Source organism: Amia ocellicauda, chromosome 23, assembly GCF_036373705.1.
Source record: "Amia ocellicauda isolate fAmiCal2 chromosome 23, fAmiCal2.hap1, whole genome shotgun sequence".
In the NCBI taxonomy this organism is placed as follows: Eukaryota; Metazoa; Chordata; class Actinopteri; order Amiiformes; family Amiidae; genus Amia; species Amia ocellicauda.
The window spans coordinates 15,204,996-15,222,881 of record NC_089872.1 but is presented as its reverse complement, the minus strand read 5'-3'; the positions used below and the strand labels follow the sequence as shown (position 1 = coordinate 15,222,881).

The 17,886-nt window shown below is 37.2% G+C and overlaps 1 protein-coding gene across 4 annotated transcripts in view; it reads left to right on the top strand.

The window, feature by feature from the left end:
* adgrb3 (adhesion G protein-coupled receptor B3) overlaps positions 1–11,010 on the top strand; it is a 140,051-nt gene extending 129,041 nt beyond the window's left edge. The window contains exons 25-32 of one of the 4 annotated variants that reach the window (XM_066696768.1): positions 121–292; positions 969–1,064; positions 2,278–2,317; positions 5,606–5,689; positions 6,925–7,559; positions 7,740–7,775; positions 8,743–8,847; positions 10,104–11,010. In XM_066696768.1, coding sequence (XP_066552865.1) covers positions 121–292; positions 969–1,064; positions 2,278–2,317; positions 5,606–5,689; positions 6,925–7,559; positions 7,740–7,775; positions 8,743–8,847; positions 10,104–10,292 — 1,357 coding nt within the window. In that variant the 3' untranslated portion in view covers positions 10,293–11,010. Of the gene's footprint in view, positions 1–120; positions 293–968; positions 1,065–2,277; positions 2,318–5,605; positions 5,690–6,924; positions 7,560–7,739; positions 7,776–8,742; positions 8,872–10,103 lie in introns of all 4 variants that reach the window. The other 3 variants (XM_066696767.1, XM_066696770.1, XM_066696769.1) reach the window with 3 other exon arrangements.
* Positions 11,011–17,886: the final 6,876 nt, after the last annotated feature.

The following is a 17,886-nucleotide window of genomic DNA, read 5'->3' as shown; positions in this document are numbered from 1 at the left end:
CTCTCTCTCTCTCTCTCTCTCTCTCTCTCTCTCTCTCTCTCTCTCTCTCTCTCTCTCTCTCTCTCTCTCTCTCTCTCTCTCTCTCTCTCTCTCTCTCTCTCTCTCTCTCTCTCTACTCAGGGCTTCCCTTTGGAGTTCATGTGTGGTGCTCCCTCTCCTAGCTCTAACCTGGATGTCTGCAGTTCTGGCAATGACAGATAAACGCTCAATACTGTTTCAGATACTCTTCGCAGTGTTTGATTCATTACAGGGATTTGTCATCGTGATGGTCCACTGCATTCTCAGAAGAGAGGTAAGGAGTGGATATAGGGAGCACTGCAACAATAACTGAAATTGGGGCCACACCCTCATCTGTTGACTAGTATCGATCAGTCCAATTGATCGCTTTTGAATCCGGCTTCTGGAGATAGCAGCCCTTTGTTGACATACACGTTCCTTGGGATTTTACATGCCAAGTTAACATCTCAGAGCAAAAGACACTTGTGCATTCTTGCCTCTGATCACATCCTCCAAAGCAGTAATTTGTAGGTGTGTTTTAGAAGGAGAGTTTGGGATTTTCGATCTCTGATTCCTGACAGTGGAGGGTGGTCAGCAAATTTAAGATGCAAAAAAATCTGTTGGTATAGGCAACAAAAAAACCTCTTGAATTGATGCCATACATCTGTTAAAGAGGAATTCATGTGCAAACATGATTCTCAAGGCTACAGAGCAATGACCCATTATTCCAGTGATTTTAAACATGGTCCTAGAAATCTTTTGCAAATCGCTAAGAAATATCTATATAAAAATGTGCATCAGGGACAGACGTATATTGACAGCAGTGAAAGAAAACTGGAATTAGAGGAGTCGGCACTATTTTTGCCAGTGTTTGCAAGTCAGTTAGTACATATGATTGTTAAATTACAGAGCAGATACACTACTGGATTACAGAAAGTAGATGTGTTTACAAAAAATTGATCTCGTTACAGGTTCAAGATGCGTTTAGATGCAGACTCAGGAATTGTCAAGATCCAATCAATGTTGATACTACTGGAACATTTCCAAATGGTCATGCACAAATAATGGTAAGTCATTTCTTTTGTAGTACTCACGTTAGCATGTACTGGATTTTTGAAAATCCAAGTATTATTTCACCTATCAAACAGTTTAGATATATACTGTATGTAACAACATGAGAGTATTGTGATTTTGCATTTCCTATCTGAAGGACCAAGTTAAGAAAGTAATTGTGCTGCTATGTGGAGTTCTATTTGCTCCCTGAAAAATGTTAGTTGGTAGCCGCTTTCAAATACTCAATACATTCAAACCAAGTCATTGTACGATATGCCCATTAATTAATGATCTACCAATTTATTCAGTGTTGTTCTTTTGACCTTGATTGAACACGATCCGCTTTACCTAATTTATCATTAGATTTTGTTCAATCTCAAACGATTCCTTGGGATGAAGAATTGTTACCTTGGGGGTTTATCTTTTATACATACCACTCTGGGTGAACTGTAATTACTGGCTGTTTATATACTTGCCATGTAACAAATGACTCTAATTTCAGTCAGTTTTCACAGTCTTTATGCTCAAGTCTAAACTACAATTTGATTGAACTTATTCATCATGTTTGTCATACATCTTTTCATCTTGTACCCCGATTTACTTTAATAATGTAATGTTCTTTAAATGACCTTTGAAGGAGATGCCAATCTCTTGATCTTGTGATATTGCACAGGCTTATGGTCTTTATGCTCTCTAATCATATTCTAATTTTTCTCTGATGAAAATGGTTTCACATTAGTGGAATGTGAAATATTGTAGCACAGTTGCTCAATCCTGTAATTCATTTTAAAGCCTTTGCTACAGGTCAGTGTTTAAATGCTGTGATTGCAATTTTACAGCCTCTCTTCAATTGATATATTGTTAAAATTTACCAATGGAAGATTTAAGCATTAGTCCATGGAGAATGTCGATAACAGTTTCTCCAACACTATGTGAATAATCTGGTTTTACCCCAAGAAAAATAAAATACCAGCAATTCTTATATCCACCAATGCTTATAAATTAAGCTTTAGAGTATTTCAGTATTTAGAATTAATGTCTTATATTTTTCATGAGTCCCACCAAAGAATATTCACTGATCTTATTATGTATGGTAAGAGCAAAATCTCCAGGTTTAAAATGAAGAAAGAAATATTGTTAACTACTTCCCAAGCTGGCCAAACGCAGCTATACATTAGAGAACTTCAAAGGCACAAAGCTTTGATTATTTCATTAATCTCTCAACAGACAGACTTTGAAAAAGATGTGGACATTGCTTGCCGATCAGGTAAGGAACAGATGTTTATAATTAATTAGCAGCTAATTGCTACCGATTTTAAGCGACTGCAAATTGTTAAATCAGGTTCAATTTTAATCAAAACATTCATGAAGCAACATATTTCATTATTCATTTCGATGATTTGCAGAAAAACACTCCAAAATATTTGATTAGCCAGTTGTGTTAAGAATGTGACAGGATTCCATAAACACAGGTAAAACGTGTATAAAATTACTGTAATAAAACACAGATTTCAAGAGCAACAGTATAACCTTTAGGAAGTACGAGTGGAAACGTTCCCCTGTTCCAAGCAGAACAGGTCTGTTTTTCATCGGTTTCCTTCAGTTTTCCCAAGGTCAGTCGTATTGACTTTTTTTTTTTTTTTTTTTTTTTTTTTCATAATAGAACCCCTGTTTTCTTTCTCAAAATGAATTGTTAAGGAAACACAATGGTCAGTTAAACTCCACAAAGGAAAGTTTTGCTTATAATAACCTATAAAGGGTGGATGCAGCTCAGGGTTATGGGAATCCAAATGCACATTTCTTCTGTCCTCTGATGGCGTGTACAGCTGTGGAGCGCAGCGGCTTGCTCTGGTCGCCATGGAGATTTCTGTGGTCAGACAGTCACCTGACATGGCAGCGCTTTGTTCTTGTCATCACGCTTATTCTGTATAACATGTTGCTTGTTATGCCTTTGTCTTTTTTAGTAACTAGGATTTCCAATCAAACTACCTGAAGGTTTTTTCCCCTTTTTCAATATTCTTGTACCTATCCTATCTGAAAATGGCACCATGGATCAGGACTAATATATATCTAGTTCTTTCAAAAATATTCTTTGCCTTTTGTTGAATATTTAATTAACGAACATCAGCAGGGACATTAAAATACTACAGGCACAGTCAGCTGATAACATTTGAACCCTCTGGGAAGAACCAAGAAACCAATTCAGAAATTACAGTGACAGTCAATGTTTTTATTTTGGTGCTTAGATGGCACTAACTAAACTAGCATTTGTTTGTTTGTTTCTGGAGGTATTAATTTTCAAATCAGGTACACCAAGACATTTAATGCGTTCATTGTCTTCAAAGTTGATCTGATATATATGTATATTTAGATATGCGACCAATAGTGGAAACCGTTAATTACAGTAAGTCGTATCTTTCTTATTAAGCCGATTCGGTTATAGAAACCTATACAAAAGTTTACTTGTAATGTTGAATGATAGTAAAACACTAGTGCCCATACTTCTGAATATTCATTAACTTAGTAATTATTCAAATTCATAGTCATATCATACTAACTGGAGCTTGGTGATAATATATTGTATTTTGCAGGAACTGGTCTTGCATTTAAGCACATTTAATTGTTTCCCAGTCCATTTATGCCTGGCTTAATGGTCTTGAAAATTAAAGTTTTTTTTGTTCCCTGTATGTTTGTAAATTAATAGAAGCAATAGGTTAAACAAGTATACTTTTGAAAGTACATTATACAGTACTTGACAAAAAGATCTTGGTATATTGCTGACTGAAATTCAGACTATAAAATTAAATTGTAAAAAGCCTCCACTAATGTAATAAGGATATTGGTCTGTTACTGAATTGTTCCGAAACCTAGTTTACTAAATGTCAGCTTTGAAACCAAAGATAAAGAGGACAAAAGCAAATTTAACTACACATTTCTGGAAGATAAATCCTTTTGCAAATATCGGTTTATTTATTTTTCAAGTTTGTCGTGTTTACCTTATCATGGTTTAAACTGAAGGCAACACTTATCTTTCAGAATTAAAACGCATAAAGATCAGAGAAGCATTAAACTTAGGTGTTTTTCAAACCACTTCAAAATATGTCGTTATTTGGCGTGATTATATGATGTGTATCTTGTACCTTGGACTGCAAAGTGTTTTTAATTATAAAATTAGCCACAGAGCTCTAAGCTAACTTCTGAAACTTTTATTAGATTGAGGATGGAAATGGCTAGAAAACTGCCTGCCCCTTTCTCCCCTTCTTTTTCTTCTTCAAAGGACATGCAGAGGTTATGTCCCATGTCAATTGCCAAACTACACGTTGTTTAACGGCTTTGTTAGTCTGAGAGTTTGCTTGGGAAAAAGGGAAACCTAGTACTAGTAGAATCGTCAAGAAAAGGAGGTTTCTCAGATATCATCTTGTATTATCATTCACTTCTTCATGTCATTATAATCAGCTTCCAATAAAGGAAGCTTGTAAGCTGCTTAATAATATAGGTGCCGGACAAAAAGGCCACATCTGGGGGTTAAAGTTAAAATAATAATTGCTGAATGTCTTTACTCTCAAGTATTTATTCTTAAAACTATATTTTGTATTAATCATGGATAATCTAATGCAGTTTCATTAGTAATATTTTACGTCAGAAGAACTTTCAAGTATTAGCCTTATGTGATCTCCATCCTGGTAGTGTTCAATAACAGTGCTTTTCAAGAATCTTAATGTAAGTGACATATCATTTTCTGAGGAAGATGCACGCTCATTTTCTCCTAGCTGCCTTGCTTGGTTTTAGCACAGGGTAGAAGAGGGAACATCGCAGTACATGTGACCTACTTCTGGGAGGTTCAGTAGCAGATAGCTCTAAAGCTATACAAGCTGCCCACTTTGCAGTTGTCAGCGGAGAGTTAAGTGCAGTTGAAAATGCAATGTCTGAATTGTTACTGAGCATTACCCGATCGGTTTGGAGGAGAGTAGAGTGAGGATGCAAGGAAGGCCTGGGGATACGGTCTATAGCTTGACCACTTCCATAGAGAGCATACAGGGCAAGAATGGCATGATTTAAAGGCACAAATGCTTGTTTTGTTTGCGATTTATTTATGAATGCGTTTTTTTTATTTGCTTTAAAGTTTTGATCAAACTGTTTAGTGGAAAACACCTCCAAGCCTTAAACATCGTGAAATGTCAGAGCTACAGCTAATAAAGACAGATGATCAAGTCTTCCTGGCTTGCACCACAGATAAAAATGTTGCATATGAATTACTACAGATTCATAGCCAGAATTGCATGATTATGACAGTCAAGGTAGCCCTTCCCTCAGTCAATTCTTATGTGTTGGTAAACTAAAGCCCTCTTACCTGATGGGCAGTCCCCTTCCTATACACACAGAGCTTTACTGAACGACAGATCGACATGTAGTTAGAGAAATACCAGAAATAATGAACAATAAAGACTGAGAGTCAAGAACAGCAAGTTTTTTTTTTTGTTGCTGTTATGGTTTTGTTTCCTTTTTCTTTTTTCTTTTGCGGATGCGATCTCAAACTGATGCTTCTTTGCTGTAGAGCTGTCAGGTTTCATTGTCGTCCAGCACGGTAGAGAGCAGTACCATCTGGATTCTGAGCTAGAGAGGAGGCACAGGGAAGCAGGTCAGTCTACCATAATGCACATGAAATATACATGCCAAGAAACTTAACCAAGGCCAGTTTAAATGTATAACTTTCCCAGTCAACACAAATTAATTTTAAGATCACAGGAGGGTTTGGGGTTTAAATTTCCCCTGCTTAGCACCTTTATCGTTCTTTTTGGAAGGAGTATTTGATAGGATTTAAATTGACTTCGTATGTCAGTTCTCTGGTGTTGCATATCCTATTGTACAAGTCCTCAGTGTTTCGCTTTTGGCTGTTTCTCAAGGCTGAATGTAAGGAAGTAAATTGGAGAAGCAATTCAATGTTTGCAAAAGGCCCTGCATACTCAGATCTGTTGTGGGCTTCAGAAAGTAATAAAGTAATCTGACTCTAACCGGGCTATTTAAAGATTTGTCTTTGACACACTTTCATGTACTTTTCCCAAACTAAGTCATGAGAAAAATCAGAAGTTGAAATTAGACAATGTGGATATATATCATCTTTAATTTCTTTCTTAATTTTGGCCTTTACCTCAGTCTGTAACGACCAGATCTTGTTATCAAAAACAACATCTAAATAACATGAAGTTTGAGTTCTACCTTTGTTTCCGTTACCCAGTGGAGCACATATTGCAGTGCTTTTCTCACATTTCTACCAGGTTGTTTGTAGCGTTTACAGTCAGTCCTTGAGGAACAAATTGAAAATGTGCAAAACCTAGGCATGACACCTTACCCAATTCCACCCAGAAGGAAACACTTTTTAATAAGCCCTGCTGGGGGATACTTTTTTCTTTTCCTTTAAAATCTCTCAATATATTATTTGTTTGTTTTGTGCTGTTTGTATACCATAGAAATCCTCAGCAGTAAACAAAACCCATTTAAGCCTTCGGGGTCTTGCGTTTACCTTTCAGCATTCCTTCTACACTTGAAGCTCCTTGAAATATTCAGAAACCGCTGGTTCATCTCATCTCTGTGCAGTAGACATCCTCCTGAAATGTCTGTTCCCATTGGATTGGGAACTAATTTGAAGATGATAGCATTTTAGGATGTCTCTCCAGTACACTAAGGTCTCTCTGGGCAAAGCAAGTGAAACACTACATGCCAGCTGGATGAGAATCGATCCCTAGACAAAGATAAAAAAACAAATCTAGCCCAATGAAGTGTTCTAATGTACTCTCCTCATGAAAAGGGAACTCAGTAGGTGGAGATTTATGTACCTCAGCTTTTGTAACCTTCCTATTCTTCTTTGCTTTTAAGCTCTTCATAAAGACATGGGGCCTTGCAGAGCTGCCACCATCACAGGAACCCTCTCCAGGATCTCTCTGAATGATGATGAGGACGAGAAAGGCCCTGAAGGCATGAGCTATTCCACCTTGCCTGGAAACATCATGTCCAAAGTGCTCATCCAGCAGCCGTCCGGACTGCACATGCCCATCGGAATGAACGAACTGACGGACCAGTGTATTAACGACAACAACAGCGATATGAGGCGAACTGTTTATTTATGTACCGACGACAACATGAGGGGCGGGGAAGCGGAGCTCATGCATCCACAGGGCCAGATGATGGAGAGCGACTACATCGTGATGCCAAGAGGTTCTGGCAACGTTCAGACTCTTATGAAAGATGACAGCAAATTAAACATCGGCATGGATACCTTGCAGCACGAGAGATTAATGCACTATAAAGTAAACCCTGAGTTCAATATCAATCCGTCCGGAATGGATCATATGAATGTGAATTTAGATCAGCAGTTTGCAGCACAGGAACACATGCAGAACCTACAGTTCGAACCCAGAACAGCAGTAAAGAACTTTCTAGCAGAGATGGAAGAAAACGCAGGCTTGTCAAGAAGTGAAACTGGATCTACAATATCCATGAGCTCCTTGGAGGTAAATAATCATTCATGATTGTCTGAAAGCTGATTTACTCAACACTTTGAATAGTGACTATATATATTTGTAGTTTGAGAACTTAATTTATAGTCAGAAAATTGTGTAATTGTACATATATTTTTCCCCCCCTTGTGCAAACACACTGTAATCATTTTCATTTTTTTTGTATTATAACAGAGAAGAAAGTCACGCTATTCCGACCTGGACTTTGAAGTAAGTGATAACTGAATTTGACATGTGGTCATGTTGAAAGTTTATTTGCCTTTCTTTGAATTTACCTAGATTGAAAAGGACTGCTTAAAACATGTATTATGAATAAGATTAATTGAACAGTGTTCTGCTAAAATGAAATCTTCAGAAACAGAGTATTCAAGCAATGTTAGCCAGAGAGGTCTCTATGGACGCACGTCAGATGACTTGGCACACCAATGCAACTGTGTTTCCCAGATATGTGGAAATATATGGAAATATGCTTCAGTGAATGATCACTCTCCCAAAAGCAGATTATTCTACCACTGGGTAAATGAAGCATAGACACAAATGACAAGTTATTTGCCACTTTGCCTTTTGGCGAATTCTGAGTGCTTGGACTGTTTAGTGGATAAACCTGTAAAGCTTAAAAACAACAGTACTGTGCAACAGCCTGAAACTGAAAAACAGTTTAAAGTACTGAAACAATCTTCAGTAGAAGTCCTGTTTACAGCAGAGATCTTTCCACATGAAAAAAAATCTAAATCTTCAGCACCCTCATTAATAAGTTGTGTCAGCATTACAGTACATTTGTCCAGAAAATGTATCATGCAGGAATATAAATCCATTAAGCACATGCAGTGTGCTTCATCAAAAACACAGACAGATGTGTACACCATATATAATGTATGCATCTTTTCATCAATGCATTTTTCAATTAAGTGAAAGGAACCAGCACACTTCCTTCCTTCTCGCGTATCAGACGCTGCAACTCTGCGACAGCTCTTCTGCCGATTAGAAGAGATATGCTCTAACCTACATAATGTCAGACAACGAATGCTCAATTGTTTTTGCATGACCTTCCTCTGTGCTTTCAGAGCGAGCCGCTTTACACCGCAAGGAAACGGTGACTAAGTGATGTATTCAAATGGAGAGCTTGGAAAGAAGATCACATTAGCATTTATTGACTTCCTAAACATTTTCATTGCAGAAAGTAATGCACACAAGGAAACGGCACATGGAGCTGTTCCAGGAACTTAATCAGAAATTTCAAACTTTGGACCGATTTCGAGATATACCAAATATGGGCAGTATGGTGAGTAACAGGAAGCAGTTTCTGGTGAGGACAAAAACAAGTTCTATCCCTATTAAGACATCTGCTATGCATAACATTGCAAACTTGCACAACATAACCGAGTGATTGAGGGGATTAGTAGAGATCACACTAATGTATTCAGCCAAAGAATAGCCTGCACCTAAAATGTTGCCAGGCCTGGGGGATGCAGGGTTTTAAAAGACCGAGAAAAACGCTAAATTATAATTCAAATGACGAAAATGAATCACTACTTGATGGATAGAGGAAGCCATGCATGTGATCCTGTAAATTGTTTAATTCATTACAAGCCTTAATGGTTATGTTATTGAAAATCTGGAAACAGAGGTGATTCAACTTTATTTATTTGGTTGTTTTCTATTCATAACTTCCAGAGAGAGTTGTGAGCTGCTTTAAAATTAAAAACAAAATAAACAAATCCCCTCACTTCTTCCAACTTAATTTTGCGTGTGCTCGTTTGCAAAGAAAAATGTCTGTTTATGAAATTAGCATTGCTAAACACTGTTGTATATATTGTTTAAGCCTGTGTGTGTTATCATTTAAATGTGCTACTCCTGCATGTCTCAACTTTATATACTTGTCTTAATTACTTTCGTATAATCTGCTATATGTCTCTTCATACAATAGAAATTATTTGTATTTGCTTCTATGTAAAAGTATTTCAGTTTTTTAAATATATATGAAATATTTTGTTGAAAAACAGATTGCATTCCAGAACTCTTTCCTTTTGGAATGATAATAATTTGAAAATTATCAACACTGTCTTCTTTGAGGGCACAGACTAGGGTATCTAAGTGTAAATCATTGCTTTCATTTACTCCCAGCGCTGTACTTAGTCCTTTTCACTCACATTTCAATCAGTCTTTCGTGAAATGTAATTTAGAGCCTGTTGCTTAGTAACCACTGCAAGGGCATTCGTAACAGAACTGATAACCATGTCTTGTCGGTTTTTTATTCCTTTTATTTATTTTTATATATTTATTTTTTCCCTGAAGAACTCTGCAGCAAAACTATTTGCAGACATGATTAGCATCCTTAATGCATTCGTCCAGGCTAAAGCAGCTTGGTCCCCTTTTCATAAAGGATGCTGGATTCCCCTAAGAAATTATCAGTTAAAATAAATCACAGAAGGGGAAAAAAAATTACAACAGAATACAACAGCAGACAGATGGAAAAATCAAGAAAATAACCTGTTACTGATATTAATGTCTCCCCTCTTCTTCCACTTCTTTTCTCAGGACAAGGCAACACCAAACAAGCATCCATGGGAAAGCTACAATGCCCCATGCGAATATCAGAATTACGCCACAATGAATGTATTAGAAACAGACGCAAAAGATGCATTAGAAATGACACCAGCAGAATGGGAGAAGTGTGTAAGCTTACCTTTAGATGTCCAAGAAGGTGATTTTCAGACCGAGGTTTAAAGGGAGAGGCGGATTTGTTTGCACTGACAACATGAAAGACTTTTTTTCAGCCTGGCATACATATCTGGACTACATAAGTATGGCAGGGACACAATGTGCCAATGCTTCAGTGTCAGTGTTCTTTTGTATTCTCACTAGTGTACTTAGTGGGGCTACCAGGTGTACAATATTTACCATCATGTGTTTAAGTACCTGTGGAATGAATTGGTAAGGTAATCTTTCTAGATGAAACCTCAAGCAACGACTCACGTTGTTACAGCTTCATTGGGTTCAGTTTTTAAGAGACTTTACCCTGAAGCACAATGTATATATTTATGCAGGTTTTTAAAAGTTTATAACAGTCTGTTTGGCCATTACTACACTTTTTACTTTATAATATAAAAGGCAAAGGTTTTTTCTGTCATTTAAATGAATGTTTGTTGAGCTACATTCTTCATTGCTTTAAATGCAATAAAGGTAATACTCACTTTTATATGAATAATATATTTCACATCTTTATTACTGCAGATTTCGCTTGAAAGCTTGAATTAGCTTTCTTGACTGCAGCCCTGTATAAAATATTTAAAATGTTGTATGGTGTAAATAAACTTTTGTCTACATATGTTTTATTTGTGCCATTTATTTTAATTAAATTGCAGACCTGATGAAATATAGAGAAATGTTAACATTTGAAAAGGAATGTAAATAAAAGAGAAAATATGTTCTTACTGCTTCAGAAGATGTGTCAACTCAATGCCGACTTCAGTATTTAAAACTATTCAAATGGATTATCGGAGCTACAGACATTTGCACACAATCCACCTTAAGATTCACTTCACCCTTTTCTTCCATCTTTCTTTTGAAATTTTAAGTATTCTGGGCTATTATCTGCTGCTTTCTATGCTAAAGTGATGAGTCATGCATACTGGTTTGTGGGGTAGTCAAGCCGCTTTTTCCAGTCTTGGCTGGGAACTTTTTTTATTGGTCTTTTGACAAGTTGATTAATATGCAGACTGCAACCCCCTCCCACCCTGCATCCTATCTAGGAGACTGAGCCACTTTTAAACTGAACCGAGGGTTCTTATCCCTTATCTATTCTCACCCTGCTCCGGCCATGCTAAATGATATATACATTGGCATGCAATACAGAATGCAGGAGACACCGTTGTGTTGAATAAACAAATACTGTAAAAGAATACCCATCATTCAGCATTTTTTCTTGAAGGGATTTATTTAAGACTATAGTTTGCAAAGCTTGCTGAATGCATTGATAAGTCTATTATTTTTCCACACAGCCCAAGCCATTCTTTTTAATTATTTTTAAGACGTTTTGAACTTATGGAGTAGTAATCCTCTACTATTTGGCGATATATATGCGTATCCTCACTTCCTTGTAAGGAATGCATTCATGGATACAAGTTATTTAATGCAGAAAAAAATAAATATATTCTGCACAACTGCTACTCAAATAAACATTCAAATCCTGCAGCATTTTTTAGTTTTCATTCCACCTGAGCTTTAATAGGCAATTGAACAAATTATTCACTTAATTGGAAAAATTTAATTTGGTCTCATTTTCCAAGGTCTAAAGCAGGTAATGTTTTAAAGAGACTTGTAAAACCCGCTGAACCGTAGCCTTCAAGGGCCAGAGATGAGGAAGACTGCTTTAAGGACATGGAATGTTCACCTTATGAAGAAAATAGATTATTCTTTTTTTTTTTTTCACTGCCTGAATTCTTCAGCATCCATTCGAAATGCATTATGAAATGTATTGCCCAGTGTATGCATTTAGTATATTTATATCCTCTTTTGGCTCAAGAAAGTTTACAGAAAATGACAGTCAGAAGCATAAATCTGTAAAGCTTCAGAAAATCCATTTGTTCTGTCTCAGTGTCTGCCATTACAGCATCCCTGGTGCTGCTCTGCAGTTAAAGTAGCTCTTGAGCATATCATTGCAGAAAACACAGTGATGTGCTCCCAGCCTGAAGTGTGAGTTCACAGCCCATTGTTGCAGATGAGCTGCCATTTCTGAACTGTAGCAGAGACACTCAGATAGGTAAAATTAACATGAGAGTCAGAGATTTCTCACACATTGTAAGCCTTTAAATATTTTTGATAGTCCTCAGTGTAATAAAAAAGGATTGTATTTTGAAGTACTAAAATAAACATGCTCCAAAAGGGGTACAACTGCAGATAAATCATGTTCGTGGTTTTTTTTTTTTTAAGTATAAACACACAAGATTACATAGATATTTTTAGATTTTACCAAGAAGGAGGTTCCTTATCACTTCAGTTCATGGGGTAAATTAAACTTCATATGTCATAAGACAGACGGATGGAGAGGCTGCAAGACCAACAATCAGAGTGATCAATTTCAGTCACAAATGGATTATATGACAAAATACATTTTTCACAAAGAAACAAATCTAGGCCAAATGAGTTCTGATGCAGCTGAAATAATATGATGCATATAAAGTAGCAGAATCTGCGATTTTTAAGTTTGGAATGAAATGCGTGATTTTGCTGAGGGTCCTGTCACCATTTATACAGAAAAATGAAAAAAATGTTCAGGGATGTTTTGAATAAGACTTTTTTTATTACTTATATTTTTCATGTACAATTCTGAAGAATGTGGTCAACAATTTGGATGTTTTAAATGTGTGGATATTTGAGTTCCGCGTTGGTTAGAACCATAAGGAGATTAAATATTGAACTGAATAATATGAGATAGCCAAACTACTCAAAATGGTAACTTCTTATCTGGAGTGTGTTAATCACTTTCAGGTGGCTGAATGAAAAGTTGATGCTTTCCAAAAATCACAAGTATGCCCCGAGCCACCATTTTCCCTGGATGACCAAGCTCAAACTATGTGGGCTTTTTAAGAGAGAAAGAGATCGATTCCCATTATTTGAAGAGCACTGACAAAGATAGGGGAACCTCCCTGAGTTCTACCACTTTTTACTTCCATGGAAAGGCGATTTTCATCTTCCCAGATGTGCTTTGACAACGATGTGGAGACAGTTTCATTGCTTGGGGATCAAAACGAAGTCTGGCTACGTTACTCGTCTTTGGATTTCACACATTGGTATGCATTAAACCTGCAGGTCTTCTCTTGAGGATTCTCTTGTCTATGTATAGAGCCAGTGACATCAATCAATCAATCCATTTTTATTTGGTATAGCGCCCTTCACAAGCTTTGCCACAGAGCGCGTCACACTTTAAAGCACAACAAGATTGATTTATGAGATTTTAAAAAGATATGCAATTATTTTCTTTGAATACATTACTGTAGATCAACAGATTGTTGCTTCCTGAGATTGGCTCCATTCTTAATCTGCTGTGGAGTTTGCAAAACTGAATTAAAACAAAACGTTGAATTAATTTATATAATTCTATGCCTGTTACTATGTCAGTGTCCTTTAAAGTTTAACTGTCTTTGGTTTTGAATGACTGCTTAACAAAATGAAAAAGACCATTTGACCATGTTATTTTGTCTTTTATAAAACATCTCTTCATTTAATCGATAAGGGCTTTCAATTCACAGCTCTATCCAACACCTACAGTCTGGGTGTCCTTCACAGCAATGATAAATAAAGATATTTAAAGAGGCTCTATTCAATTCGGAGACTCAAAAGTAGAAGCAGCAGACAAAGCATGGGACTGCCACCAAAATGTTGAAAGGTGATTTGACAGTTGCTCCATCCATTTAGAGAACAGCAGTTTCAAGCCTGACAGAAATATGTAAAGTGCTTGACTCTTGATGGGTGCATCTGAGGTACTCTGTGTCAAGACTAGAAAAACCCATTGGCAACAGCTATAGCAGACTGCTTAATAAAGATTAACACAGTGTGTGCAATCCTGTGCCAAGCCTCAAAGGTGTTGCAGAGTGCATTTTAAAGGCCAGGTGAAAGTGTGTTCATGTAAAATAGGATAATGCATTACAAATTTAATCTGATCACATGTTTACATGTTGCTTCCCTGGCTACAGTATCACAAAGCTGCCCGCTCTCTTCAGAGAGAAAACAATTATGGCAAACAGACTTGATTTGTGTATTCCAACCGAGTGTTCTGTAAAGCAGCACTGATGCCTCTTCATCTCCAACAGAGATTAAATGTTACATTAAGGGTAAGGACCATCCTACTCAGCCTGAGTTTCACTGTATTGTTTTGATGTTGGCCATCTGTTCAGTGAAAGGATGTGACCTAGTTTTGGCACTCACCATGAATCTCCGATAACCACAAACATCAAGGCCCCTGAACAGTAGAAATGACTGCTTAACAAATTCCACGAGGGAGCTTGATTCCTTCAGTTATCAACACGTATCAACAAGATGTTTGATGGAAAATGGCAAACCCTGGATTCCTCTGATAATAGCACAATTCACTATCGAGGGAGTTTGTCTCTGCGCTGATAAACAGGCAGAAGGAATTCTGTTTCATTTGCTTTTGTATTATTTTGTAGAATTTTACATTCTGCATTTGCCATTGCTAGATTTCAGCCAAGCTTTGGTATTATTCCACGGGAGAATATTTACTTTGAAACATGAGGAATCAAAGCAGTCTTGGAAGCAGAAATATGCACTTAACATCCGTCAAACTACTTACAGATGGCACTTTCAAATTTGGACATGAAATTGATCGGAAGTGAGTGACAACCGACAAGACCATCTTGAGGGAGCTGCAGCCATATGGTAACCCTAAGTATACACTTGGGTCAAGTCTATGAAGACGTGTAAATATCTAATCAAACTGCAATCTTCACTACATCTTATGAAGAAAACAACAACCATAATACGGTTCCCCAAGGTTCAGATCCCATGGAAGAGAAACGCTGCAAAGGTTGCAGAGAAAAACAGCAAACAAAAGGTAGAGTACATTTCCATAATCATGTAAAGAATATCTAAATTATAATAAAACATTCCTTTCACAGGAACATAGCACAGCTTTTATATATGGCAAAGTAATTTTGGAACATCAGTGCACGAGTTAACTTTAAGACAACATTTGTGAATCCGTATGTGGAGAATTGTGTATGAAGGTTTGTGCTATAAGTTCCATATATCTAAAAACATGTTCAAAGTACACCAATTATTTAAATCTACAGTGTATTGTCAGAAGAAACCGAAACAAAGCAAAAGACAGCTGTTGATAATGTATTCCCTAAGGTGTACGGTGTAATGATCAGTGCGATTCTTTTGATCGATTGTGCCAGTGAAATTATGGCAACACTGTTGTAGCTCAGTTTCTACACCAGCAAGAGAAAATAAGGTCTGCCGTCTCTTCCCATTTTATTCTCCCAGTTTATCCCAGAGGTGTTCCTTCAATCACCAAGAACCACTGTTACTCTCCCAGGCTTATTAGTGTGTTATTGTGTTGGCAGACAGAATTACATCAGTAGATTTGGTCAAATATAGTACAATTATAGCTTTCATAGTACAAAATTCCACTGGCCAAATAAAGCCTACACAACTTATTAAGTATAAACAGCTCAAACTAGAGGGCTGTATCCATTTTATGTAGTGGGCTGGATAGAATGTTTTTCATTGTTAGCTTTTTTATTGAAAATATTCTGCCTTCATGTTCTGAACAGGAAATACAGCATGTCAGGAGATAAAAAAACAATGAAGGACAAGCTAACAGAAGAGTAACACCCACAGAGATAAACATGATGTGCTGTGCTGCGTGAAGCTAGGCTTTCAAACAAAACGAACACAATGACTAGCATGCCCTTAGCAGAGATAAAGCCATGAAAAATAAATCAGTTCTCTAAAAAAATAAAAAAATAAAAAAGCCATATAGTTTCAGTCTTGTAATATAATTGCAGATTGTATGCTGAACTGGGTGACTGTTGAGAGGTCAACTCATAAATTCCAGGAAAGTATCAAGCTGTCTGTTAAAACTGGAAATAATGTAATGTACAGAATATCTAGTTAGTCTACATGTGAGAAGCTTAAGTCTTCCAATACGTAATGATTATTCTCTCCACATAGGGTGTGACATGAGTGCAGTCTTTGGCACAAAAGGTCTTTGTGTGATTGTGTTTGTGTGTATACAACTTAAACATACCTGCTATTACAGATACCAACCTACTTACTTTTACATACTATTATTGATGCAGACTGTTTCCAAACCTAAACCGAAATTACCCATCATCACCATCCCTTCTGATCTGATTAACACTGGAGGTTCCATTTTATTTTCTATTATGTACATCATTTCTGAACCAAAATCTAAATTTACCAAAGTATTATTTGGGGATGAAAAACATTATTTAAGGTACAATAATAATAATAATATCCATTGAGTGGGTGCTGATTACTCGATTTTCAATAGAAAAAATGTCCACTTTCATTGCATCAGTTTTAATTGGTACCTTACCAATTAAAACACCTTCTTGTGTGTCCACAGAGCTAGATCATTGAGAATGTGTTTCTAAATTACAAATGTATTTTCTGTAAGTTTTAGGCTTCATGAAGCTGGCGTTACTAAGGTAACCATGCAAACAGGGATCTCTTTTCTCTACTGATGTATTAGCAATTTGTGCTCGTTAAATGTTCCTTAAAGTAAAAATGACAATGAGATTTGTCAACGTTTTGCGAAGGACCAAGACAAAATACAATCCTATAGTCACCGAACAATTATACACTCATTTCAGCACTTTTATGTGCAACAGCATCTGATGTGAAATGTGAACTTTAACAAGATGCTTGATCCTTAATTTCCAGGAAGTTCCAGGAAGTTCAACGAAACAAAAAGTTAAGCAGTTGAGTAGGGAACAGGAACCAAGAGACTAAAAAACTAACATTTAGAAGCATGTGGCCACTACAGTGTCAGGTTTGCAGAATGATTGCCTTTCCTGGATGAACTCATCCAAAAAGATTTCATTTGTGAATGTTGTCGGCAGGTTGAAACCCTAGAGATCAAGGTCTGTGATCCTGAGGCTCTGCTTGTTGATTTGCGCTGTATTAGTGATATAGAAGAATTAGTCAATCAGCCCATGAGAGAGATGGTGTGCACGCCAAAACCTAGGAGAAATGAGACCTTAGAGCAGGACAGTGTAGAGAACTGCTGGGTTACAGTAGGTCGTAACTGCAGAATAGGGCGCGCACAACCCCTAGAGACACCCCAAGAGCTAGAAATGCCCACTAGGTTCCAACTGCTGGACACCGAGTTGGATAGTGACAACTCAGAGGGTGACGGGAGGGCAGTTGAGCACCAGAGCACCATGGTGTCCACTCCCCTGCAGAACAGGGAGGTAGTTATAGAAGGAGACTCAATTCTTAGAGGCGCAGAACACACAGTGTGTTCTAGTGATATGGAGACCCGCATGGTATCTTGCCTGCCTGGAGCTCAGGTTGCAGATCTCCCTAAACTAGTAGACAGGCTACTGGCCAAAGTCGGGGGGGAATCCATTGGTCATGGTCCACATTGGAACCAATGACAAAGGAAAAGGTAGGGCAGAGGTTCTGCAAGACAAATTTAAAGAGTTAGGAAAGAAATGAAAGAGCAGAACCTCCACGGTAGTTTTCTCCTAAATACTTCCGATACTACGTACATGGCCAGGGAGACAGGCAGAGATTTGAAAGTTTAACACATGGTTGAAATCTTGGTGTA